At 40.9% G+C, this 27,154-nt stretch overlaps 1 protein-coding gene and 1 long non-coding RNA gene across 2 annotated transcripts; one reads left to right on the top strand and one right to left on the bottom strand.

The window, feature by feature from the left end:
- The first annotated feature begins 308 nt into the window (after nucleotides 1-308).
- LOC139323346 (uncharacterized) lies at nucleotides 309-10,843 on the top strand. Its single transcript, XR_011600983.1, has 4 exons — nucleotides 309-397; nucleotides 1,565-1,632; nucleotides 7,066-7,216; nucleotides 10,655-10,843. It is a non-coding gene; the product is annotated as an uncharacterized lncRNA (long non-coding RNA).
- DYNC1LI2 (dynein cytoplasmic 1 light intermediate chain 2) lies at nucleotides 5,146-26,410 on the bottom strand. The gene is made up of 13 exons (XM_070952660.1): nucleotides 26,280-26,410; nucleotides 24,291-24,364; nucleotides 23,711-23,827; nucleotides 22,239-22,469; nucleotides 17,489-17,652; nucleotides 16,556-16,649; nucleotides 15,506-15,641; nucleotides 14,385-14,496; nucleotides 12,941-13,000; nucleotides 11,030-11,071; nucleotides 10,625-10,742; nucleotides 9,246-9,365; nucleotides 5,146-8,461 (listed from the first exon to the last, which is right to left on the bottom strand). The coding sequence occupies exons 1-13, from the start codon at nucleotides 26,408-26,410 to the stop codon at nucleotides 8,355-8,357; spliced, it is 1,506 nt and encodes a 501-aa protein (XP_070808761.1). The 3' UTR covers nucleotides 5,146-8,354.
- Nucleotides 26,411-27,154: the final 744 nt, after the last annotated feature.

The following is a 27,154-nucleotide window of genomic DNA, read 5'->3' on the forward strand; positions in this document are numbered from 1 at the left end:
GAGCACAAATTCCATTGTTGAGCAAGGCAGTTAAATGAGTTGTGCACAATTTTGACTATCCTTTTTGCCACAATTAAGTAAATCACTGCAGTGAAATGGATCATTTGGTTGTTAAGTGAATCCGCCTTCCCCCATGGACTTGGCTTGTCATAAGCCGGCTGAGAAGGTTGCAAATGGCAACCAGCTCGCAACTGTCATAAATACATGCCGTTTGCCATGTTGATCATGTGACGATGAGGCTGCTGTAACTGTTGTACCTTAGTGTTTTTGTAACTTTGGATGTTCACTAAATAAATAATTGTATCTATCAGCTCCTTTAATAGGGGCATCTTAAAGAAGATGGAAAAACCCTAACCATGTAAGGCTACTGGAAGAACAAACACAGACAAAAGGACACGTATGTTTCAAAATTGTGCCATGATGGCCTAATATGAGCAAAGTTAAAATATTGTGGGATTTCCAAATACAAACTGAAAAAGGCTTGACTCATAACATACCATATATAATTGTGGTTGAAAAGGAGGAAGTACGGTTAATTGATGTGGCAATATCATGGGATAGGACGACGGAGGACAAAAAAACTGGAGGAGATCAAAAAATATCAAGATCTGAATATAGAAGTTGAAAGATTATGGCATAAATTGTGCCAGTAGTTATGGGCACACACTGGGAGCCATACTGAAACATTTTGGGCAGCTCTTAGAAAATCAGGGAATTGACAACATTTCTTCCTGTCAATTGCAAAAGGCCACACTACTTGGATTTGCGTGTGTGTGTGTGTGTGTGTGTGTGTGTGTGTGTATTACTCCGTTATGACATCCTAGGTCAGTGATGGCTAACCTTTTTGCCATTGTGTGCCAGGAGTGGGGGGGGGTTTCAGGTGCTCACATGCCAACACCCATAATTCTATGCGTCCTGTGCACACGCTCCCCGGTTCCTGGCACGTGATGGCCCAGTGGGCCCATTTTTCTCTCTCAAAAACTGCCTTCCCCACCTCCCTGGAGGCCCTCCGGAGGCCAAAAACGGCCCGTTTACCAACTTTCGGTCCCACCAGTCCCTACTTCTGGCGGGCCCAGAAGGCCTGAAAATCAGTTGGCCGGTGCATGCATGCACGCCGGAGCTCAGCTCACGTGCCCACCGATATGGCTACGTGTGCCACAGGTTCGCCATCACGGTCCTAGGTTCTTGGGAAGAAATCGATGCATTTGAAGGCCTACATCAGTTTAAAAAAACCTGGCAGCGGTGACTTCAAATTGTTGTGAACTAGTAGTAATAATAAATTGTGTGTCAAGTCCTTGCCTCTTAGCAACCTATTCCAGCGGTCTTGTGGACTTCAACTCCTAGAATTCCTCAGCCAGTCATGCTGGGAAATTCTGGGAGTTGAAGTCCACAAGTCTTAAAGTTGCCAAGGTTGGAAACCGACTTATTCTCCTTGTCAACCACCATGATCAATGTCACATTCACTGTTCTGGTCTTAGATATATTTCCCTTTTTTCTCTCCCACAAAAGTTTAGAGCTATGTATGGGCTGCTAGTAAAATAACTTTGTTTTTCCTTTAAAGCAGAGGTCCCCAAACTTGGAAATCCACAAAAATAACTCTTGCAGCTGGATGTTGAAATGAGATGAAAGCAAGTAAGTGATGCGAGGCTAAGGTTAAAAAAAAAAAAAGCTATCACTTCACAGGGATTGTAAAAAAAGGCACAATTTAAAGAACTTCCTTAGCTCTTTTCTCTGGTCCTTCAATGTTCATTAAGGCCATTTGTATTAAATTGCAGAAGAAATTTCACTACTCACTTTTAATGGCCATAATTCTGCTTTTGATTATGTTAACCACTTAAAGTGCTTTCAAAGAAAAAAAAAAAGGAAGACAAAACATTAGAAACAATTTTGAAAAAGGCCTCAAACCCTTAATTAGTTAATTAAAAAGAAAGATGTGGAATTTTTGTTTGGGGGATTTCTGTACTTTTTTTATATATATACGTACATAGCTATATTCCTTGATGTATTTCTGTATTATATTTTAAAATAATTAAATAATTTACTTATTTAATATCCTTAATAAAATTACTGCAAAAAAGCTTCCTATATTTTTACAATATATTAGATTTCATTGTCAAACATTAAAATACAAACTAACATTAAAAGGGAAAAAGGGGTAACAAAAAATAATTTAAAAATGACCCTCCCCCCCCAAAAAAAAACCCTTCTTGTGTTTCTGAAACGAGATTACAAGGCAGGATTTTTTGGGTGGGTGTGTGTTTTGTTTTGCATCAATGAAAATGAATGGACCTATTCATTCTGCATGCTGGGCCCAAAATTTATGAGAAATGGGATTGTATTCACAAGATGGGAGGCATCTTATAAAGATCTTTCTAAGCATTTCGGTCTTCCCGGTAAATTCACCACAAAGAGAAACAACAAATGACTTTTAGATGCTAAAAGGAAGATAAAGCTATAATACAATCAGTTCATTCCGCCCAGTGTGATTAGTTCTGAATACAGTAAACATACACAGAAAGTCAAGGTGAAACTGGTTGAGGAACTGTTTTCACCTCTTATCTCAGTGTGGTTTGAAAGCCAACTGGTTGGGCCCTTTCCAGGAATCAGCTCACGTGTCACACTTTTTTTTCCCCTGAGAAACTGGATTAGTTTCTCTTTCTTACTGCCTTCCCGTGGTAATGGCTAATTATTATTTTTTTTAAAGTCAGCCCTTTGACTCAATTTGCAATTTAACCCTTCTTACTGAGAGCGCATTTTACCAGGCACAACGTTCACTATCAATTTCCGTGTTAGATTTTATCATCTTCCATCTTAGAAAGTGGATGCCGAAGGTTTTGTTACCTTTTGCTTTCGGTTTAAATCACAGCCACCTTACAAAGCGGTGCCCCAAAGTAGCACAAAGCAGCTCCATCCGTAACAGTCTTACGAGACTGGGATGAGGGAGGATATGGTAGCACAGTCTAATCATGCGACAGCGTTTCTCCAACTTGGCAGCTTTTAAGATGAGTGGACAACCGATTGAACATGAAGAGATGTTCCAAATATTGCTCAGCGCCCTGACAATATTGGGCCAGTATTGCCATCAAACGTCTCCAAATGCACAGAACAAGCTACAGCATGAGACATACTCAATTCGGCAAAATAGAGCAGGTCACGTTTTGTTGTGGTTTTATTGATTTGATTTATACCCAAACCCACGTGACTCTGGCAGCTCAATGAAATAACAAAAGAAAAAAGTTACTAATAAACCTAAACTTTAAAAAGCATTTAAAAAAAAACCAATTAAAAGTGTTTTAAAACCATTTTTACCATTCTTTGTTTGGGCTTGGATTTCCTATTCTAGGGAGCTGTATGTTTTATCAATTTACGTTCAGTTTTGTTCTCGAAAAACAATTTGTAACACTCCAGTGCAATGACGTTTGAAATGCTGTTCCAATAAAAGATGGTTTATGCTGCTAATGAATGTGATGGCTTCTCGTTACCGCATCTTGAGTCGAATAAACCATCTTCTCTTTAAACGCACAGCCTCTTTGAACAGATTCTTTCCCCCACAGCTTGCTTTAAAATACCCTGCAGAGAACATGAGGAACTAACTTGCAATTGATAAGTGTATCTGGAATATCAACTGTATATTATGAATGGCCCCTCAAACGGGGAAGAAAATAGGACTACTTAGAATGAGTGAGTGGGCGGCTAGTGACAAAACGAGAATTATTTGGATGATAATCTGTCAAAAAAAGGACCAGGTTACAGATACTTACTATTCTTATTTTCTAAGGAGATTTTAAAGACTTCAGAGCTATTCTAGGGAGTGTGTTGATGGATCTTTACCAAAATGTACCATATATGCTGCCTACTCTTCAAATTCTGGCAGCTTACAGCATTTGAGTAAAACATTAATAGAACCATAAAATACATCCATTACACCAACAAATGATGAAGCTACAAACTCATAGGTCTGTAAGTTAAATCCAAATGCTCCCTTAGGAATATTTTTATCACTTTGCAAAAAACCACCTGGTGCAGCTAAATGGGAGGCAGAGGGCTACTACTGAAAAGGTTAATCCAGTATCCAGGTCTGAGCCTCCAATGTCTTTCAGCGAGGGCCTCTGAAATATCCTATCCCTATTATAGGATCACTCTGTTGGGATGGATCTTGAAAACGGACATCTGGAAGATAACACTCTAAGGCATTGTTTCTCAACCTTGGAAGCTTGAAGATGAGTGGACTTCAACTCTCAGAATCCCCCAGCCAGCGCTGCTGGCTGGGGGATTCTGGGAGTTTGAAGTCCACCCATCTTCAAGCTACCAAGGTTGAGACACACTGCTCTAAGGGCCCCTTAAGTTCTACGCAATATAGCAATTCATTGCATTCATTTTACTTAGAAAAATAGCCAAAATAGTCACTGATGCCCATTCAAGAAAGTATAGGATTTTTTCTACATTTTAGAAGATTATGAAGCTATCACTCACCAAGCGAGGTTCAGCACATTATAGGCCTGCAGCTTGCAATTTGTCAAGAAACCTGCATGACTGTCCCATTTTTTTTTGGTCTGTTTTAAAAGTTGGAAATGGGATCAGGGAGACTGCAGGAATAGTTACCATTCTCATTTTCAAACCCTCCAAGACATGAATTAATGCACTTGAAAACTAGCAACAATAGTTGTGCACTTTTTTGTGGGGATGGGGATTTTAAGAGTGGACACTTTTAGTATCCTTAGTCAGGGAGGGGGAATCATGGCTGAAAACTAGTCATTCATTTGACTAAAGGATTTCAGTGATGGGGGTTCATGTCAACTTCATACTGCCCCTCCCTGGTATGCTGAACGATTCTGCCCCTCTAGGATTTCAGACAGTATGTTCTCAGTTTGGGGGACCACATCATCTGCATACTGCCCTTCCCTGGTATGCGGAATGAGTCTGCCTTTCTAGGATTTCAGACAGTATTTTTTCAGTCGTTCGGCTGCTTAGTTACAGTCCTTTCTACGTTCTCAGCAAACAGGTAAGAAAATTTACCCGCCCAAAGAAAAAAGCTGATCATCTCTATATTTAAGAGTTCAAAACTTCATTTGCTTCAATTTATCATTCTTCAAAATGGCCCACCTTGCCAAAAGAAAAAAGAAAAGGTGACTCCACACAGGTAAATCGTCTTGGTTGGTGTTTATTTGAAGCCGTTAAAGACATGTCCTCATTTTCGCCAGCACTAGAAAGCAAGGTTCCACAGGACTGCACCTGGTTAAAGCCATACAACTGGACTAAGGGTTGTGCTGGATACATCTGCAGTCTCCATTGAAAAGTTAAAAACATCAATAAACTGAATACAGGAGAGAGAACTTTCATTTACAGTATGGGTATGGTTAAGTTCAGTCACTTTCAATGTGTTAAATTAAATACGTACGTACAAGTTCTGTTTAAACGAGTTTTAAAATGCCAATAGAAGTGCAAACTTAAAAATCAAGCAGCATAAAACAAGAATTTTGGATGGCGGGCCAATCCTTAACTGATTTATATTTGCCTTATCTTCAAGTCCAATATATTATTACTTTACTTTAAACGTGAACAGCAGATGCAATTATTATATGCAATATAAATAGAGCCAGGTAGTAATTCTAACAGTCTTCCATAAAAGTGAATCCTGAAAAAAATCTTAATGGTACTTTTAAACATAAAGGCTGTTTTGCATTTGGCCTTTGGTTCTAATGCTTGAGAACACCAGAAAAGACAATGGTGCAGCTTTCCAAAGTTGCTAGACTTTGGCAACTGACAAACATCACATCACTTACAGTTTCCTTCTTTTGAAAAAACTAGGAGCATTCACTTGCAAAGTGGAAGAATAGGGGGGTGGGGGGGCATTCCAAATTCTGTTTGAGTCCCAATGATCTTTTGTAGAACTGGAAAGTCATATGCTATTGACCTTTTTTGTTTTGCAAATCCAAGATTCATTTTATGCAAAAAAATTTTAAAAATCCTGTTGTCTACAGCTTTCAAAGAAAAAAAAAAAAGTAAATTATCTTGGTGCATGACAAAATGTTTAATAAGACCAGTTGGGCCTCGAGACCTAACTAGCGCTCTCTTAGAACAGCAGCAAGTAATTTGTTGTGTTTTCCCCAAACCCAGTTTGATTTTAAGGTTTTATTCTCCAGAATTCCATGAAATCATCCGGCTGCCATAATCATCCTTCGGAATGGCCAACCCATCAAAAACAACCCCATAGCTGTTGCACTCCCATCTGTTTAGATCCAAGCATAAATTCAATCATCTCAAAACACTCACTGGTTCTACATGTATAAAGGGCACCAAACTGTAGTTACTGAATAGGGTATATAGGTTACTTAAAAGGCGCTGCCATGAGGACAGATTGAGTTACAACTATTGGGATGGCATGAGGCTAATTTTACAATATAGCACAGGGGTCTCCAACCTTGGCAACTTTAAGACCTGTGGACTTCAACTCCCAGAGTTCCTCAGCCAGCTTTGATTTGCTGGCTGAGGAACTCTAGGAGTTGAAATCCACAAGTCTTAAAGTTGCCAAGGTTGGAGATCCCTGATATAACAAAGCCTACGCTGGCTTGTAATGGCAGCCAAAACACAGCAAATTCCCTGATCACAACTTCTCAGTTTAAGAGCCAGGTAATGTTGGGCAAAACTGAGTTTTATAATGTAGTTGAACATGTATTTTTTTTAAAAAAAAAAATGTAACTGACATAAGTAAACATACTTTTTGTTAATGCAAGTAAATACTCTTAGTTTTCTAGCTAGCATTAGACAGACTTACAAAAACGAAGAGAAATGGCCTCTCTCTCTAACAACACGTGGGTTGCAATTACATCCAGTAATGTGTTAGTGGTCAATTTATTTCATATATATAACAATATATATAGATATAGGTATATAAATATTAGGGTGGTTCTATTCGGAAACAAGATTTTAACGTAACACAAAAACCTTTTTATCAATACAAAGTAAACTCTGCATAATCCATGGTGGTATATCCCTCCAATGTGTTGCTTACAAACAAGTTTGGTACAAATAAGTTATTGTTTCTCTGTCAAATAAATTGTACAGAAACTCAAAAGTGCCATTTCGGTTAACTGTGGGAGTCTTACTCCAAGTGGCTAAGGGAACTCATCTGAGCAGCAACGGGCCAACTGTCAAAATCATTTCCACATTGAAAAGGCAACACCGAAGGGGTAAAGCACAAATGTAATGAAGTCACGTAAGTCTGCATTTGTTTTTTCTTCTGCGTATACCTACAACCCTTTGTTAAAATCCAATCCGGAACAAGAATTCTGGAGGCTACCCCAAACTCACCATAGGGGTTTTTAAAGCCTTAAGGCAGAAAATCAGTGTTGACCTTTGCAATTAACTCTTGGATACAAAAGAAAGATTTGCGTTTCCATTTCATTACAGAGAAATGACATGTCCCTCATTCCTCTTTAACAGGCCAGATGGTTGGTATTGAAAAAAGAAAAGAAAAGAAAAAGAAAAAGTTATCGGGGGGGGGGGGAAGGATGCAAAATCTCAACCCAGCTATCAAAGTTACCGGGTTAAAATAAAATTTAAAAAAAAAAAAAATTAAACAGACACTGTTTGTACAATAGTGCACAAGAGGTTCAAGCACCTTCGAGAAGACACATCTCACACTGTGCCAGGCACTTGGTCTGAACAAGTTTCTCCCCGTGTCAGTTATGACAAAAAGAGCACCCACCATATTTTATGTATCTTCTTATTAGAACTGGAAAAAAAAAATGCCATTGGAATAGTTCCCATGATGCTCGTATTTTCTGTTTCCCAATTGCAAAGGCATTTTTATTTTATTTTATTTTTCCCGACATGATTATCTGATTTACATCCAACGTGCTTTTTCGCTTCTATTGATCAGGTCTTGCCTTTATCCGTTCAAAACACTGCATTTTGCACACACTCATCATCCAACCAACATTCTGCTACATTGCACCCTCTACAAACACAAGTACGCATTTTCATGGCCAACTCCGGTTAACTTGGAAAAAAAAAAACAGAGAGAGAGGACTTGGCGCTTCCTCCGTGCCAGCAGCAGCTCGTGGCTTTTCAGCAGGAACTCCACCTCTTGCTTCTGTGCGCTTCTCCCTATTGCTTGCAACCAAATTAAGAGAAATGCCCTATTTAAACTCTAAAATGGTTATCGTAAAACAGAGGAAATTTAGACGCAAAACTTCCTGAATGTGCACTTGACACCGGGACAAGCCAATGAAGGTTAAATTTCATTTCCCCAAGAAAAAACTGATAGCATCTGCCACAGCAGGAAGCTCCTGGTGTTATCAGGTCAATGTACATCACTATTTGGTCATTTACATATGGAGGTTCAAGGATTCTCAAGCTTCGTTCTCTGTCAGAGAGGAGTTGGTTGTTACTACCGAGTCTGGCTTGCGAGACATTCTATCCAGCTCCTCTTGGACATTCGTCAAAACAGGTTTTTGCCCTATAAAAAAAGGAAGGCACAGTATACGTATGTAGAAAATCAACTAAAGACCAGGATGGATAAAAATCGATTTTTTTTTTTATAGAAAAAAATCAAAAAAAATCTGATTTTTTAAAAATTTAAATCGGATTTTTTTAATCAAATTTATTTTAATAAAATGCTTTTGGAGTAAAAAATCTATCTAAAGATAGTTTTCTATTTAAGATACAATTAAATAATTATTTACTTTATTCAGCATGATATGGAGCTTAGTTAGGTAGCATGAGGCTGTATATTCTGCAATATTTACATTTTTGGTAAACTCAATTCAATGAATCCAAGCTCTGCAAGCTTAAATAGGAAACCTTCATTTTGTTTGCAAATAATAATAATATCAAAGATTCTAACGACCAGCAAGAATGAGTCCTTACATTTAAAGAGCACCTGTCATTTCAGATCCATCATGGCAGCGCCTGTTAGCGGGCATCCATTCACCTGCTGCCCACCACATCCCTCACCTGGTTGGGTCACTACCGCATCACCAGCCATCCCACTAAAGTGAATGGGACTGTCGGTGAGTCAACAGCGGGTCAGAGGAGGGTTGACAGAGATGACAGTTGCTCTTTAAAGATTATGATTTAAATCGAGTTGATTTAAATCAAGCCTTTTTACTAGTGATTTAAATCATGATTTAAATCGACTTGATTTGAATCAAATCCACCCTGATTAAAATCACAGATTACAAAGTACTGCATGTAAATGGGCCCGATTAAATTACGGAGAAACGGCTTCTTTTGGACAGTACCTGATTTTTTGCCGGTGCTTTGCACACCTCCTCCTGCACCAGGGCTCCCGGGAGAACCTGTCTTTTTACTCAAGAGGCTGTTGAAGAAACTGGCTAGCACTCCTTCGCTTGCAGCATTGTCTAAGGAGGAAGAGGCAAACACCAAAAATGGGCAAAAGTGGGATACTGACCCTTAAAAGAAATCGACTTTCAAAACAGAAGCTGAGAAATAAAAGAAGAAAACCACGACACTGGTATCTTTCTGATGTCAAAGGTTATTATACGGAAAAATTTGTCTGAAGGCAAATAGACGTATCCCAGAATGATGTTACAGCAGGACCCAATCTGGGTCGATCACCGGGACCAGAATGTTACATTCTGCTAGAGCAGTGTTTCTCAACCTTGGTAGCTTGAAGATGGGTGGACTTCAACTCCCAGAATCCCCCAGCCAGCAGCGCTGGCTGGGGGATTCTGGGAGTTGAAGTCCACTCATCTTCAAGCTTCCAAGGTTGAGAAACACTGTGCTAGAGTGAAGTTCCCTGAGGATGTGCCCCTGAGCTCGAGTCCGAAACCTTGGAAGACTAAAACCTCTGGTCCTGGTGACCGACCCAGATTGGATCCCGCAAAATGGTGTATCTGTGTATTCAACTGACAATGATCTTGTTACCCATTTTCCCATTTCATTGCAACATCCTTTTCTTTTTACATGAGAGCGACTTCTTGCAGAAAAGTGCATGATGCAACATGGGAGTTATTCTCACAAGGCCCCAATGCTGCTTTGGGCTAAGAAGGGCATAACTGGTCCAAGATCACCCAGATGGCTTCCAGGCCTAAGGGAGATCTAGAACCTGGTTCCTCTAATCTCTAGTCCAGCACTTTGACCAGTAGACTACACTGGCTTTCAAATAAAACCATAATATCTTCATCTAAACATACTACTTTACTATAGCTTCGGTATAGTTCACTATATCTGTATTTGAGTAACATAAGCTTAGATACTTGAGGTGGGGAGGGATCTGCTGCCTTTTCTAGCTATAGATCCACTATTGTTCCAAAACCATCTTAGCTTTTCTAAAACGTTTTTATCTTCTTGCTTGGGCATGGATGTATTATGAAGATACACCTCTAATTATTACATCCCATATCCAATGAAGGATTAAAGCAGGTGGTGAGACTTGGGATTTTTTTAACGCTATAATTGAAAAAGATTTTTTTAAAAATTGCATTTAAGAGATTATACTTTTTTCACAATGGCAAGTTTCATTATGCTAATGATCCCTGTAGCAGTTCACAAAAAAACTTTCCAAATATCCCCATAGCCTTTGAAACAAGAGACCATAAAAGGCTGCACCCAGGCAAAGTTCAAAAAGAAACAAACATTGGTAAGGTGAACTGCATACTTTTAATAGCCGGATCTGGCTTCTTGACAGATGCTATTGGCGAGGCGCTGGGGACGGCGGCAGGGCCTGTCCTGCCTTGCGGTCGGGGTGAGCCAGAAGGGCCACGGGCAGGAGATTCCTGGATAATAAATAATAATAAAAAGCAACAGGATGTGGTTTACTGATGCCATCTTTTTGCAAAATACCACCTCCCCCCCCCCCCCCGTTTATGATTTTTAAAAGCTGTGTACGACGACGAATTGAAGTCATTAATAAAATACATATTTCCCTTGGTGCAGCGCAATCATCTGTCAAACAATTTCACATTCACAAGACGTTCACTGGCGGATTACTCTTCATATTTTTCTCTCTTATCTGATTATACTGCCTTATGGAATGTAACCGATTTTAACTATGTATACTCACAGAAGCTCTGGTAGGGGTTGCCGGCTGCTTGGCAAGGAATGCCTGAAAGAAAAGTTACAGTCCTGTCAACTGATTATCCAAAGAACCACAATACAGCATTATATTTTAGAAAGCTTTTTTTCCTACTGAGATTTTATATTGTTAAAAGAGGAGAGATGATGTGGCTGTTAACTCCAACCTAGTGCTCAAGGCACAATGCTAGAAAGCAGGAGACTCCGAGTTCTAGTCCCGCTTTAGGAATAAAAGCTGGCTGCATGACTTAGGGCCAATCACCAGGAGGCTGGGCTAGTTCTAGTTCTAATCTTACAAGGGTTGCTTGGGCTGAGGAAGGAGTTTTCAATATGTTGGCTGCCTTGAGTTATTTGTAAAAATAATAAAGGTAGTGTTGTGGCCTGCCGGCAGCCAGCACAACTGGCAGCAGAGTCAGACAGTGAGGAGGTTGGGGAGGAACGTGGGCCAGTCCTGGGGGCTGGGGAAAGCTCGGAGGAGGGCTCTGCGTCGGAGGCAGAAAGGGAGACAGACAGCAGTGAGGCAGAGGAACAGCTGGAGCCCGTTCCCAGTGTGCGCATGCCCAGAGCTGCCAGAAGACAAGAACAACTAAGAAAGCAGGGTCGACTTGGGAGTAAAGCCACACCTTGGAGATGATTGGCCCCTCCAAACAAAAGAAGAGCGAATGGGGAGGGGGCTTTTGCAGGAAACAATTCGTTCGTTCGGTAGTTTCAAGAGTGAAAAGTTCTGTTCGTGCCTCCAAGAGACTCTGTGCCAAACTTTGCTTTCCTCTTGGAGTTTGGAAGTAAGTTACGTGGCAGCTTGCCAAGCGAGATAAGTTGTGTTGAGAAATATTCCTTGGAAAAACTGTTTGGACAAACCTTGCTGACTGTGAATGAAAGTAATTCACAGTCGTGTTAATAAAAGAGGTTTTTGCCGGGACCAATTCCTGCTTCTTTTTTTAAGGGAGCCTAGGTCAGAACAGGCAGGATACAAACAAACTCACTCACTCACTTATGGAGGCACAATGAACAGCGCTCCAGATGTTTGTGAACACAAATCCATCTAGCACAGTTAATAGTGAAGGAGTGATAGATGTATTCAACAGCATCAGGGTGACTATTGTGCACTATGCTATATATGTCTGATAAGAGTGAATCAGAGTCTCTAGTTTCAAATGAAAAAAAAAAAAGCAGTATTTCTAAATTAAAGTTCAAAACTATCCTAAGGAAACAGCTCATCCACGAACTAGACCAGACACAGTAATCTCTTTCACTGCAACAGACAACTACAATTCCAAGAATTGTTTTGAGAGAAAGTCACCATGCAAAACATAGAAAGCTACGCTTTTGCTCTGCGTGTAAATTCTGGGAATTATTTTTCTCCCTTGGAGCTTTACACCCTGGTCCTTCAGGCAAGGATTCTGCTTACTGGGGATTCATTGAAGACTTACTATCACAGGAAAAAAGAGGTGGATTCAGGTCTGTAGTGGTAGGATAATAATGCTACCCGGTTTCCCCCAAAATAAGACATCCCCTGATAATAAGCCCAATTGGGCTTTTGAGCACATGACAATAAGGCCAAGCGCTTATTTCAGGGTTCAAAAAAATATAAGACAGGGTCTTATTTTCGGGAAAACACGGTAAGTAGTCAATGCTATGTGGAGAAGACCAAGATGTTGTTCTTCTAATTTGAGAAAGTTTATTTTTAGATATAGGTTTAAATGTTTTGAGCTTTACCTGCCAGCAAACCATGAAGATGGTTTTCTGCAATTGTGATCAAAAAGGGATGCAAAGGCTACAAAAAGGGAGACTTAGGAGGCTGCATTGAGACCCAAAGCCTCATGATGCATAGACCTTATTTTAAATTAGCCTAAGCCCCAGAGACAAGCAAAAACAGAAAATAGCGTTTTTTTCCACTTACCTGCTGCCTCATCAGAAAGTGTTGCTCATCTTCTGCCGCAAACTCTTTATCATGAACTAACTGACAAGGGAAATAAAAAAAGGGGGGGAAAGGGTTTTCTCACAAACAGATGTTCAGTTATCTGAAATTATCTCCATTAAGAGGAGTCACGGGGGAGGAGCGGAGGGAGATTATTATACACCTCAACATCTGGCGTAATAAATGCAAGAAATGTGGATGCGCACACCTGTTTGGATCTTAGGAAAAAAACCCACACACAAGGAAAGAAACAATACACAAGGGTGTCCCTCCCACCCGTACAAATTTAGACTCATCCCTGTGGAAACTGCAGAAAGAGGCGAGCCGCGTGCAAATTTCTGGCTATGGTAGCGCTTTCCCTTCCACTTCCTTTCTTAGCATGGTATTTTAGGGTTAGGACAGGGGTCGGCAACCTTAAACACTCAAAGCCACAAAGCCTCCGGTTCCCCCACCATAGAGTCTCCTCCTAGCGCGGCTTCCTTTTTCTTCTACGTGTCCTAACTGAAAGCCCTATCAATTGTGGAGCCGACCGCAGACAAGGAGCCGCAGCAGAGGGATGAAAGAGCCACATGCGGCTCCAGAGCCGCAGATTGCTGACCCCCTGGGTTAGAAGAAGTCCTGCTGAACAGTCACTCTGGCCTGAAATCAATACAGATAAGAAGGCCTGGAGATGGCCCGTGGACATTGCAAGGACAACCCTTTGCAAATGATATCCCCTCGTTTTCTGTGCATGGAAAGGGGTGGAACACAGCTCCATTCTGGGAAAAGCTCCTTTTCTCCATATGCAAAAGAAGCCGATGGCTTCTCTTACCGCACGGAGAGAGCGACTTTCTCAGATACAGCTGAGGAGTAATCAGCTTCCTTGATCTGCTGCCAGAGTGTAGGAACTGTAGGGACTAACTCCCATTTCTGGACAAGCATTTTTAGACTGTATAGGCACAAGCAGCCACAGCCTGCACACGTTAGATGCTGATGGGCTACAAAGATGGCTGCCAGGCTGATAAACTTAGGCAGTTAAGAAGGAAATATCTTCTGGGTTCCTCCTGCAAAATTGTGTGCCTGAGGCAGGGGAAACGTACATCAAAGGCCTCCTCAGAAGGCTTCTATGTCTCAGAACACTCTTCCACTCATGGTTAGTTGGATCCAATCCATTTTATCCTGGTCTTTTCCATACCAAATTACAACTCCTTGCCTGGGGTGAAAAGTAGCATTCTGTTTTTTTATAAGTGCTCTTTGTTAAATCAACGGAGTCCCAAGAAGCACTTTTCCAAGTATTTCATGAGTGAATAGTTAGCAGATTCACTACTCCGCATTAAATGATGCCAAACAAAAGTTTACTGTAATTTAAAATATGAACTTCGGTGTCAATGACCAGCAGCTAGTTTCACATGAAGGATAGTGGAGCAGAGTTCAAAGCAAGCTGTACCTTTCTTACAGGTGGCTTTACGATGAAGTCTTCGTATGCATCTTCTGGTTTCACTGTTGTGAAATTCTCATGCAGGATTGCAATTTTCTTTTCATTGTCCCAGCCAGCAGGTCTAGGGAAAGAATTACCATTCATGCATTTTTTTCAGTAATGCGTTTTGAACATAAAGGCGTGATTTTGCTTGTCTTTTATTCCCCCTTGAAAAGAGACGCTTGTAAATTGAGGCAGACAATTTATTTGATGGGCAGGGAGGAGAGGAGGGCTCCAGTGAATGAAATTATTACACACCTGTAAATAATTTCATTCACAGGTTTTGGGAAGTAGGAAGTTTTATTTCATGATTAAAATGAATGAAACTAATTTCAGTGCTTATCGCCACTGGGGAGGGAGGGGGGGTGTCGCACCACCCTCCTTTGAAATTCAACAATTTTCAAAGGAAATTCTGGAAGGTACAGAGAAAAGGGAATTCAGAGGCTAGGTACATTTCTCAAAAAAGAGCCAAAGGCATGAAGATGAAATGCTAACCAGAAAAGACCAATCCCAAGAAGTTACTTAAGTCTACACAGAGCAGAAAAACTACTGTATTTTTCAGACTATAAGACACACTTTTTTGTCTCCCAAAAGGGGGTGAAAATGTCTATGTATCTTATAGACCGAATATTGCCGAAGCCCCGCCCACCCAGCAGCCATTTTTTTGGCCTCCTCATGCCCCATTTTCAGGCTTTTTTCAGCCCGTTTTTGGGGCTTTTTCAACCCGTTTTTGAGGGTTTGGGCCCGTTTTCGACCCTTTTTTCGGGCCAAAAAAGCCTCAAAAACAGGCCGAAAATGGGGCACGTGTAGGCCAAAAACTTTTGTTGTTTTCTTTTTCTAAATTTAGGTGCGTCTTATAGTCCAAAAAACACGAGTATGTAACTTTCGCAAACTGGTGCTCTTCAAATTATTATAGGATTATAGGATGAATTCCATTTAGACAATATTACTCAAGACAGATTTCTATTAAGAGTTGAGACAGATATTTGCACCTTTTAGGTAGGTTTCGTCTCCCCTGACCCACCAAGCCAGAAAAATATTGTGTTTCAGTTACAGTAGCCTTTTGATGCTTATTTTGCCCTTCAACTTACATAAAAACCGCGTCCTTTTCTACCACTGAGGCAGGGGTTGCAAAGTGAAAGCCGTATTTTTTATGTACAATGTACTTATATAACAAGTCGAGGTTCTTCTCCTCCTTAACGGATGTATAGATCAAGGCTGCACCATCTATTCGTTTCGTTTAAGGAAAATTCCAAGCAGAGTAAGTGAATGTCAAGTGCTAAATGTATACATTTAAGTCTCTCAAAAGTAAGTACCTGTTTCTAAATGATATATTTAGTTACTAATTTTATATCCTGCCTTTATCTCAGACATTCAAGACAGTATATGTTGTTGCTTTCTCCTTTACCTCAGAGAAGCTCTATGAGAGAGTAACACAGCTAAGCATTGGTCACCTGTCCAAAACTTTACTACGACACCATATGTTTATTTACTGTGTATTGATGATAATGATTTGAAGCAGTCCATCCTTTTAATTTTAAGCCCAAGGAAAAGCCCAAGGAAAAGGAGAGTAGTTATAATACAGAAATGAAAATGTTAAAAGTTTTCAAACTCAAAAAAAATATTACAAGAAGCCTAAAGCAGTTTAAAGAAATACAACCGTTCCTAAAGGAGCCAAATTAACTTTCTTTCTCGTGGGAACCAAGGTCGCTCTACCAGATGTTGGAAGGGCGTGGACCAAAGCCAGCCGAAGTTGGGACTATGACCTGATTGGACCATGTGATGGACATATGACCTGGAGGGCGGGGACTTTCGACTTTGAGTGGGGAAAACTCTGGGCCCTTCAGAGTCGGGTTTTCACCAGCCGTTGCCAATATCCCAAATAAATATATTCTTTGAGGAAACTCCAGGCCTCAGAGTTTTGATTGCTTTGGGGTTATTATTTGGAACCCTGACAGCTGGCCTTTGTGGTTTTAAATTTGAATATGTGCTCATGAAAGGCAAATGAAACATAGATGTAACCTAGATGTTTTCAATGGTGGAAACAAAACAAAGAACCGAATTGGATTCACGTTAAACATTGTTTCAAGTTTATAAAGTAGTTTTTTAATATACCACTTCAGGCTTAAGAAAAAGGATACACTGCAAGCAGAACCTACGAATGTGCGACTGAATGAAATCAAAGTGTTCTTCCTTGTAGTCGTGCTCTTTTTCTAACACACTCATTGCGTCACACTGGAAAAAAAATCAAAGGAATCTCAAGAGTTCTGAAAATCTGCTACACAATAAAATGAGCGTGGAAGACAGACTTTTGCGTAGATCAATATTTAGAGCAAACTTTGAAGCTATTAAGGGGAAAGTTTCAATTGTACTTATTCATTTAGTCCATTCACATAGCTACCAACACAATCAACATACGATTCAGGGCAATGTACACAAATAACACAAACACACAATAACATTCTCCACTATTTTTCTGTTTGAAAATGTTGCATCCATGGCAGATTTATCAATACAAAAACATGCAACTTCTTAAATCTGATTTGCTATTTAATCGCACTTCAGCTGCGTGGTGTTGTAAATTTAGAACAGAGATCTTCTGTGATTTCTAATATTTGGCAGATTAGTCTAAAATTAGCATAAACAAAAGGGAAGCCTGAAAAAAAAGGAAGCAGGCGGAACTCAATGTTCTTCCTGGAATTTTAGAGAATGGGAAATGTGAGAGTTATTGAAATCAAAAAGAATATGCAGAAGTGCTCAAGGTATCGTTACCGATGTTAATGTTAAAGAAACAGGAAGGAAGGAAGGAAGGAAGGAAGGAAGGAAGGAAGGAAGGAAGGAAGGAAGGAAGGAAGGAAGGAAGGAAGGAAGGAAGGAAGGAAGGAAGGATATAAGAGAAGAGGGAGGGAGGGAGATGATATGAGAGAAGAGGAAAGAAGGAAGATATTAGGGAGGGAGGGAGGGAAAAACCATCTTCCCCACAAATCAGATTTCATTCTTTGAAGTAACAAGATTCAATTCCATTGTATAACTGGGATGGCTGGGTTTGCCAATGAGTGAGACTTCAAGCTTACCTTTGTGCAAACTACCACCACAGGAATCCCAAGATTATGAGTCAGCACATTCTCTCCGAGAGGGAGAGCAATATTCTCCTCATCTTGCCCTGATGGACCTCTTCTTTGTGGGGATCCCTGATAACCTCCTTCTGGTTCTACATATTCTTGAAAAATCTTCACAACTACAACAAAACATATACTTACTTTTAAACAATGTCTTTTATGTTAAAAGCTGTAGCTACTGTTTCAAATGTTCTTTATAAAAAAAAAAAGATATTGTTTGAAATTAAAGAGCAAAAATTAGGATAAAGCACCTGCTTGTAAAAAAAAGGGGGAAAACACACCATCCATTTTTTTTTTCTCAAAATGGTTTTAATATGTTTACCAATTATCCCACTTCATCTTCCAGGTCTCCAAGAACCCTTCACAATGTAGAAACAGTTTTTCTTCAAAACAAAAATGTTTTTCTAAAATGGACTTGGGTACCTCACTCTGAAACTTCAAGGCTTCATTATTTTAAGGCTTTTTCAGTAAACTACTACAGACAGCTAAAGGGGGTGGGGGGGAGAGCTGTATCTGTGCCAGGTTTTCTGGAAGAGGAAACCCTACAAGAATTCAGCATATTAAAAATTCAAAAGACCTGAAGTGCCGAAAACAAGGCTTCTTTTAATAGGCTTTCAGAAACTGTACTCCTAGCTTTTACATTTAATATCCCAATGGTTGCAGATATTGTCAAGGTTGGTGAACACTACCCTTCCAAAAAATGCCATCCTTTCTATTTAATGAGATCATCTACATCAGTGATGGCTAACCTTTTTGCCATCACATGCCAAAAGCGGGGGGAGCGGGGCAGTTGCGTGCACGCATGCCCATACGCATAATTCAATGCGCCCCACCACCCGCACTCCCCCCGCTTTTGGCACGATGGCCCAGTGGGCCCGTTTTTCACCCTCCCCAGGCTCCAGAGCCTTTTTAGGAGGGCGAAAACAGCCTTCCCCACCAACCCAAAAGCCAGAAATGGCCCGTTTCCCGACTTCCGGTCCCACCTAGCTCGCGCCAGAGCTGAGCTAGGGCAACACTCGCGTGCCCACTGATATGGCTCCACGTGCTACCTGTGGCACACATGCCAAAGATTTGCCATCACGGATCTACATGATAAAACGCAAAAATATCTTGCCTTAGAAGATGAATGTCCCAAATAGTGAGTACATCATCAAATGAGGGTGCAAATTTATTAGTAACTCCAACAGCACAAATGAAGCATCTTAAGTCACTGAAATCCATTTGTATGGAGTTTTAGCTCAATCCATTCTTGAAGACTCTTGGGGTCAAGTCAAATTTTGTTTTACCAAGAGCCAGGCAAATCAAACATCTGCAGCATGCCAAATGTTTCATCTCTAAACTGCTCAACATTGAAGGAGCTGATATTTTTAAGAGAGGCAGTTGTGCACAACTGCATTTATTACATTTGTATGTCACCTGCATACAACTCTGAGCAGCTTTCACTTATGGCAAGTCTTGCCCCAGCTGTTTTATATGACTGCTTCCTTAGGTAAGATAAGAACTCCTGCCTTCTATGGTGGAAAAAAAAAACCCAGTACCATTCATCTTCTTGCATTTTTCAATAGCTTTGGAAACTTTCACTTCGGGCACAGATCCACAACAATCATTACTACATCCAGGGAAATGACTTGTGTGTTTTGCAAAATTCCAAACGCAGGCATTTTTCTGCTGTAACGGACATGTTCATTTAAGTTTCCATATAAATGTGGAATAATACAATCCACAGCACATAACTTCTTGGCAGAAGAAAGGGATTCTTTGACCCACTGTACTTGAAATTATTTATGGGTTTGATAAACTCACATGATACAGCTTCGGAAACCTTAAGGATTTTTTTTCCACCACCAGCATAATATGAGCTCAGTGTCACATTGAGGCCAGAGGTGTTTGTGTCAAGTAGTGGAAGGTGCTTGCCAGAATATACTTCTTGAAAAAGATGACAGTGCCCAAATGTTTGGAATAGAAATTCTGATGACACACTCATTGTTTTTCTAACAAGAGATGGTATTTTAAAAAATGTTTTTAAATGATTCTCTTGACTGATGGACCTCCACAATTCTACAGCCCCAATTGCTTTTTTATAAATCAACCATTATCCTGATCATCACTACACGGCATACATGTGTGTCATAAATAAAGAAACAAACTGGTTATTTGAAAATGCTGCTACTATTTGATTTTGGACAGTGGCTTTCTATCGAGTCAATGCCACGCAGATCTTCATCCCTGCAGTTCCTAAAGTTCAGTGCAAGCACCATTCAATGCCCATTGTAAGAAGTGAGCTTTGAGGACTGCAAATTCATCATTGTGCTTTTGAAATAATCCTCAGAAACGCAATTTAGAAGATATATCAACCAGTAAGTTGAAACTCAGGGCATTCTTCAACAATTTTAAAAAACTGTAAATAAACCAATCGCATTCACCAGGTGCACGTTAACTATCAATTCATTCTGCATGAATTGTAGTAGTCTTCACTAACTGACCACAATTGGGACCCACAACTGTTACTAAGCAAGGTGGTTGATAAGCAAGACATCATGCGACTGAGACTTGCAATCATATTACTTTACTGTTGTGACCTAGACTGACTTAATCATTACAAGACACAATTAGTCCCAAACAAAACTATTAGCTTAGTCCAAATTAATTGCTTATCATAAACCTTTATCTTCTTTGGCACCCTGTCAAAGGCCTTTCTTGGCAAAGCCCCACTAAATTCAGAAACAAGAGACGCCGAATAGAAACAGATTTAGCAATGTTGCTTTCCTACAAAGAGCCCAAGAGTCTTTGCTGCTCTTTTAAGCCTTATGGGAGGGGCCAATCATCTCCTGGCCTTACTCCCGAGTCATCCCTTTTGCTTTAGCTGCTCTTGCCTTCTGGCAGCTCTGTGCATGCGTGTACTAGGAACGGGCTCCTCCTGTTCTTCTGCCTCTCTGCTGTCTGACTCTGGAGGCTCCGGAATCCACGTATCACTCCCAGATGGCCCTGGCCCCATCTCTGCCTCTGACGCAAAGCCCTCGTCCGGGCCTTCCTGAGACTTCAGGACTGGCCCATGGTCCTCCCCAGCCTCCTCACTGTCTGACTCTGCTGTCAGCTCCACAAGCTGCTGGCGGACCACCACAATTACAAACTTTTCCATTGTCTCTGCTTGTCAATGAAGATACTCAATCATGCAGGTAGAATTGTCTGAAAGTTGAATCATGGCAGCTTGGCTTTTCTTTTTTGATTTGAAACATTTTGCTGCTTATCCAAGTAGCTTCTTCGGTCAGACTGAAGAAGCTACTTGACTAAGCAGCAAACCTTTTCAAACCAAAACAGAAAAAAAGTTCAGTTGCCATGAATTAACTTCCAGACCATCTCTGCCTCTGACAAGCAAAGACAACAGGAAAGCCAGATTCACTTAACAACCGTGTTACTAGCTTAACAACTGCAAAGATTCACTTAACGACTGTCGTAAAAAGTCGTAAAATGAGGCAAAACTGACTTAACAAACATTTCAGTTAGCAACAAAAACTTTGACCTCTCAATTGTGATCCGTAAATCGAGGACTACCTGTACAAAGACACAGCAATCTGAAAATACTTTAAGTGGGCTTTGCACAAGAGCTGCCAAGAATCCATACTTGAACGAATCAATGTCTGCAGAAACAGATTAAAATTAAAGCAAGACGCCCAGCAATGCAAACAGGGAAGGGAAAATGAGGTCTAAATTTAGTATTAGGCAAACATCAAATCACACTTGACTATCGATAGCTGAAGATGACTTCCTGGAAAATCAGGGCAAATGCATGAAGTCTTGGCACCAGCTTTGTAGGACTTCCCTCTGTCAAAACTGGGGGAAACAATTTCTCTTCAATCTCAACAAAAGCAGCTTTGGGAAGCAGTATTCCATGGTCGCTTTTTTTCTCAAATATTCCTTAAAAAGAAAGTAGCAACTTGAAAGCTTGCTCTAGCTTAAGATATTTAGATCTTAAGAGGCATGGTGCTTAAAATGCAGTATTGCAGGCTAATTCAGCTCACTGCTAGTTCGATCGTCACCGGCTCAAGGCAACCTTCCATCCTTCCGAGGTCAGTAAAATGAGGACCCAGATTGTTGGGGGCAATAGGCTGACTCTGTAAAATGCTTAGAGAGAGCTGTAAAGCACTATGAAGCGGTATATAAGTCTAAGTGCTATTGCTTTATCCATCTATTGTTTTTCTTACAAGCCACAGAACTTTTGAGACACAATCCTGCTTAAAACAAATCCATTTCATCAACAAAGCAACTCTGTAATGACTAACTCAAGAACCATCACTGTTAAATGTTCTACTCCAGGCACTATCAAATTTAGATCTAACCCATTATGCCCTCATTCATAGTGTAAACCTCTGCAAGGTTACTCATGAAAGCTACCCTACCTATATCATTCCAACATTTATTTAATTGTACTGTAAACGGAACAGGGATATTATTTATTTACAAACCTACTTTCCCAGGGTGACCAATTCTTCATTACATGAACAAGTACAAATTACATGTTCCCTTACAAAATCCACATAATTAGCAATGCTGTTTAAAACAAAGAGACTCAAACACAAACTGCAGCAGACAAGTAAGGTAGACAGTGCTTAGTTAATGGACTTTTGGCCTGGCTCAGTATAGTTACGGACATTCTTCTAAATAAAGTGCACGGACATTAAAGAAATGTCAGCCTCACGTAACTTACATTGTTGTTCCATGTTTCTCATTTCTTCCGGTGGGATTTTCAGTTTATCAATATGTTCCCGCAAGACACTTGCCCATTTCTGTAAGGATTCCAGAATAGTCCATGGCCTAGACATATCTGCCACAAAGATTACGAGAGTCTCCTGCAACGATTCTGCTGTCACAGCAAACTTCAAGAGACCTTTATGATACAAATCGCCATCAAGAATCCAGACATTACAGCGGGTCTGATCTGCAAAGGAGACAATTCCTCTTAAGTAGGAAATTCTTCTCACATTAAAAGATATAGCATCCATTAACATACTTGGCACTGACAACTTCTAAAGCACCAAGTGCACAGCCAGCACTAAATATAGCACAACTTTGCTTGCAAGGGAGACTACAAACAAGAATTCAGCATCAATGAGATAAAGAGGAGAAAAGCAGAGGCTGACTAAGTACGAGAATGTGCAGCTATTTCAGACATTCTTACCTAAAAATACTAGGATGGTCTTTCCAAATTGGCAAGGATAAATCTGGATAAATGGATGGATAAATCTTCTGGTTTCGGTTGCTTCGTCTTTCTTAGTTTATTGCTACAATTTGCATCACTTTGTATACATGCTTAGCTCCACACTAATTTTCAGAAGTTCCATGAGCATTTCACCAGTGCCTGTGTTTTTCCTGATTCATGACTTTTGCAAGGAATGTTTCTTAAATGTTGTGCCTTTTATTTGAATAGCATATTTAGAGGCAGACAGCTCCCTCGTTTTTACAGTTTATGACTAGAGAACTGCATCACAAAATTCACAAAACCACAACTATTTATGCATAACTTTTAATTTAATCTTTTGGGAAATTAAATTAGATCCGCTTGTGTTTATTGTGGTCACAGAAGACAAGGATGATCCAGAGTGTACCAGATTTGGAAATGCTGCAGTACTCAGCTTTTTTCAAAGGTGAGTTCTGAGGACAAGCTTAGAAAAAGTAGGGCAGCTGAAGCATTCTGACGAGCAATTTTAAATGCACAGGGCAGAAAGGACAAAAGGATCTAGTAATTCTGAAAGCAGTGAAGCTGGACGAGTGAATGTCAAAAAGGAAGCTTTCAGGTTGTACGAACGGAGCAACAAGAGGGTCAGGAGAATGGCTGTGGAGGATTCTGAAAAATGTATACAGGATAGAGAAATGGACAGAAACCAGACTTAAGTGAAAAGTGGAGGGGGTACATTCCACACACACAAAAATGCTAACAGAGATGATGAGGCAGAATGTACTAAATGTGGTAACAGATCATTAAGGGCCATATTTTGTGGTGGGAATAGCATGTCTTGCTAATTGCCTGAATGTAGGCATCAAAGGAAAAAAGAGAGAATGAACCAGACATAAAAGAAAGTGAAAAGAATAAAGGCACTTAAACTTCTGACAATAACATCTTTGAGGTAAGCTGGCCTTGAACTTTAGGCAAAAGAAAGGCAGGTAAAACCAGGACTTTACCATCTCTATCTTCATCATGGACATTTAGGTATAGATATTCCAGCCCTCTTCCTTTCTTGCCATGCTCTACTCCTTGGATTTTAGTCAGCAGGGTTGTTTTACCAGAGCCATCATCACCTGCCAGTATGTTTGCAAGGAAGAGAAGAAATAGGAAGATAATCTTTTAACAGAAAAACACATCATGCCTTTGAATTGACAAGTTGTATGTACCTTCACAGCAGCTGAAGAAACATTTCATTTTAGAGAACAGCTAAACAAAGCCAGGCCTCTTTATGGTGCCAGTCTGCTGCACGCTTCCTCCACTTTCTAACTTGTTAAGTATCAATTACCTTTCATTTTCTTCTTCAAAAAGGAAACATTATTTCTCGAAAAGAAAAACTGGGGGAAAAAATCCCATTAAGTCTATAAGAAGCACTAGAGGCCTTATGTCACAAAATGCACACAAGACCATGTGAAGCCTGGCTAATGTATATTCAATCTCTCAACCAAGGCTTTCGTCCAAATTAAATGGCTTTTTTCTTTCATCAGTTAACCTTCTTGGAGAACCAAAAGCCTCCCATAGCTATTCACTGATACTCACCAAAGACAAGAATATTTTTGCCTGATGGTAATTTAGACCTTGAGCGGGTGGAGACTTCACTCAATATTGATAACCTGCATTGAAGTAACATTATTTTTAGTCAAGGATGAAAGATACATATCAAAAGAACAGGATGAGTGACAAAAAACAAAACAAAACCAGAAGTGAAGGTCCATCCTATAAAAAAATGAATCAGCATTTTTTTTTTTTTTTTTTTGCTTTCTATGATTTTCATATGTCCAAATGTCATTTCCAAACAGTAAATAAATATTTAAACCCTTGGGTCAGAAATTTTTTTTTATATTTTACATTTACATTCAATCATGTTAGGCCTTATAATATCAGACTACAACCATACATTTTTTTTTTAGACAAATTTAGGGAAAGCCTGCCTTTTATGAATTAGTGTTGAACTAATACTAGGATTTTGAGTATGAACCAACAGTGCAATATTACGTTTTTTGAGATCAATCATTATAAACATGACACAACATGAGATGGACAGCTGTACAAATTTAATAAATAAGGAACTAAAGGTTATGTATTGCATATAATATGGAAAGTTGCTCCCCACAAGGCTTGGGTACCAGGAGTCAAAGGCCTGACTCTACCTTTTGCAGGAATTCACCTATTCACCTGCAATATTTCAATTATACAGAAAGGATTGTGAGTGTAATAAACAAAAAAAATTCCTGGACATTTGTTAACTGTTTAGAAACATTCTAAATCTAGTACACAAACCAAAAAAGCGTTTATTCTCACCATGTGACATATTTTAGAGCATTCTTTCACAACAGATTATAGTAGTGAGTCACAAAACTCAAAACAAGCCAGAGGTAAGAGTCTCTCCTTCTAAATAAAATGCATGGCAACTCAAAGAGTTCAGAATATTCACACATTCCTTAAGCCACGGTTAAGCATGCATTCATTACAAAGCAAACTTATTACCAAGGGAACTATCAATGAAAATAAAGAGCAGCCCACTGATAAAAGCGGAAAACGCCATGAGGCGGTTTAGGGAAACCAGTATAGAAAGCAACGCCAGCCAAGCATCCTAACAAATCAGGCTAACTAGGGAAAACTGCTTGTATCGAGACGTCCAAGCAGGGAGGAACAAAATGCTAGTGATAAAAAGAAAGAAAGAAAGAAAGAAAGAAAGAAAGAAAGAAAGAAAGAAAGAAAGAAAGAAAGAAAGAAAGGAAGGAAGGAAGGAAGGAAGGAAGGAAGGAAGGAAGGAAGGAGACAGTGAGACGCAAAACTGCCATGTCAAAGCTGGAGGAGGTCCGCTTCCTTTGCAAGGGATTAAAGCTCTGGGTATTAAAGATAATATTTTAGAGGCATCCTACTTAAGAGAGACCCGAAAAACAGAGGCTGCCAGGCAATTTTAAACCAGCAACTGTTTGGGGTGCAGGAAAAAAAAAAAAGAGCATTCTGCATCCCCCAAAGAAAGGAAGGAAGGAAGGAAGGAAGGGAGGGAGGGAGGGAGGGAAGGGAAGCAGGGAAGATGCAGCGCCAGGAGCCCCATATTTCAGGCAGAGGCTTCCCCGAAGGCTCTCATCCACCTGCCCCCCCCCACCCCACCCCAACCTCCAGGCGGGATGATGGCGAGAGGGGAGGATGGGTGTGGTAGTTGCCTCATGCCCCTAAGTTAGTAGCACCCAGGCTGCCGCCCACCGTCGGCTTTGCAGGGAAGGAGCAGCAGCCCCCCCCCACTCCACCCTCCGGGCAGGGCAAGCTCCCCCCCGCGGCCCCAGCTGCAGGAGGCGCCCCTCCCAAGGGCGGCGGAGCTCAGCCTTCTCGCCGGGAAAAACGGACCTCCCGGGGCTCCCTTGGCTGAAGCCGAGCTCGGCGGCCCCTCAACCGGCCCTGCAAAGCCGTTTCCCACCTGCGAGGGGGAAAGGATGCAATGCCGTCCCCCACCCACCCCCCCACGCCCAGGCCCCCCGAAGCCTTCCCCCCGCCGTCTGAAGCCCCTGCCCGGCTGCTCACCAGAGGCTCTGGCCTTCCTCCTCCTCGCTGGGGAGGTCTGCAGCCAAAGGCCCGTCCGGCTCCAGCAGCTTCTTCTCTGCCAACACCGGCGCCATCTTGCCAACGGCAGCCGCCACAAAGAGTGACCTCATCCGCCCAGGCTCCGCCGACAGGACCCCGGCTTTCCCACACTCTCGGCTTAAGGACCCCGACTGTCCCCGACGGGTGCCTGTTTCTTTTCTTTTTTCTTTTTTTTTGCCCCTCTCTTGGAAGCCTTTTCCGTCGCCCCGTTCGTGGCTTCATCGGTGGCTTTTACTTATACGCGGCGTGGTTTTGGAAGGTGGGGAATTTTTGGTCCCACGCGGAAGGCTGACCCCCCCCCACTCTTTTTAGTCAGGCAGTTCTGAGGACACCCACGGCAGCGGGTTTTTTTCGCTTGGACGATGAGTTCAATATTTTCGGGGCCGCCGCCCAGTTTGCGCCAAATAGGGACCCCTAGTGGCGGCAACGAGCACAGCAGGCTCTTTGGTTACGCCCGAAGGTTTCGATACAGGCACAATACAGTAATAGTTCGGTTTAGCCTCTCCCCACCCCCTTTTTTTCTTTTTTTTTCTTCACTTACTACTACACTTAAGAGGATGCGGAGCTCGCAAGGGACATAAAACGGAGTCGCACCGTTTTGTAGCGAGACTGGATTCCGATACCGGGAGCTTAAAAAGCGCAAAACGCTTTGAAGGAACTCAAAAGCAGAGAGCGAGGGCATAATTCCATTGAATAAATGTTAGACTCGTATTTTGCTTCTTAGTCATTCTTTTCACATTTATTTTTTTTACAGATGGTATCGTAGGATGCACTTCCTTAAAAAGCCAATGCGATCCTTTTGAATGTATACAGTA

Source organism: Pituophis catenifer, unplaced genomic scaffold, assembly GCF_029215685.1.
Source record: "Pituophis catenifer annectens isolate HBS135680 unplaced genomic scaffold, rPitCat1.0.hap2 SCAF_13, whole genome shotgun sequence".
Classification (NCBI taxonomy): domain Eukaryota; kingdom Metazoa; phylum Chordata; class Lepidosauria; order Squamata; family Colubridae; genus Pituophis; species Pituophis catenifer.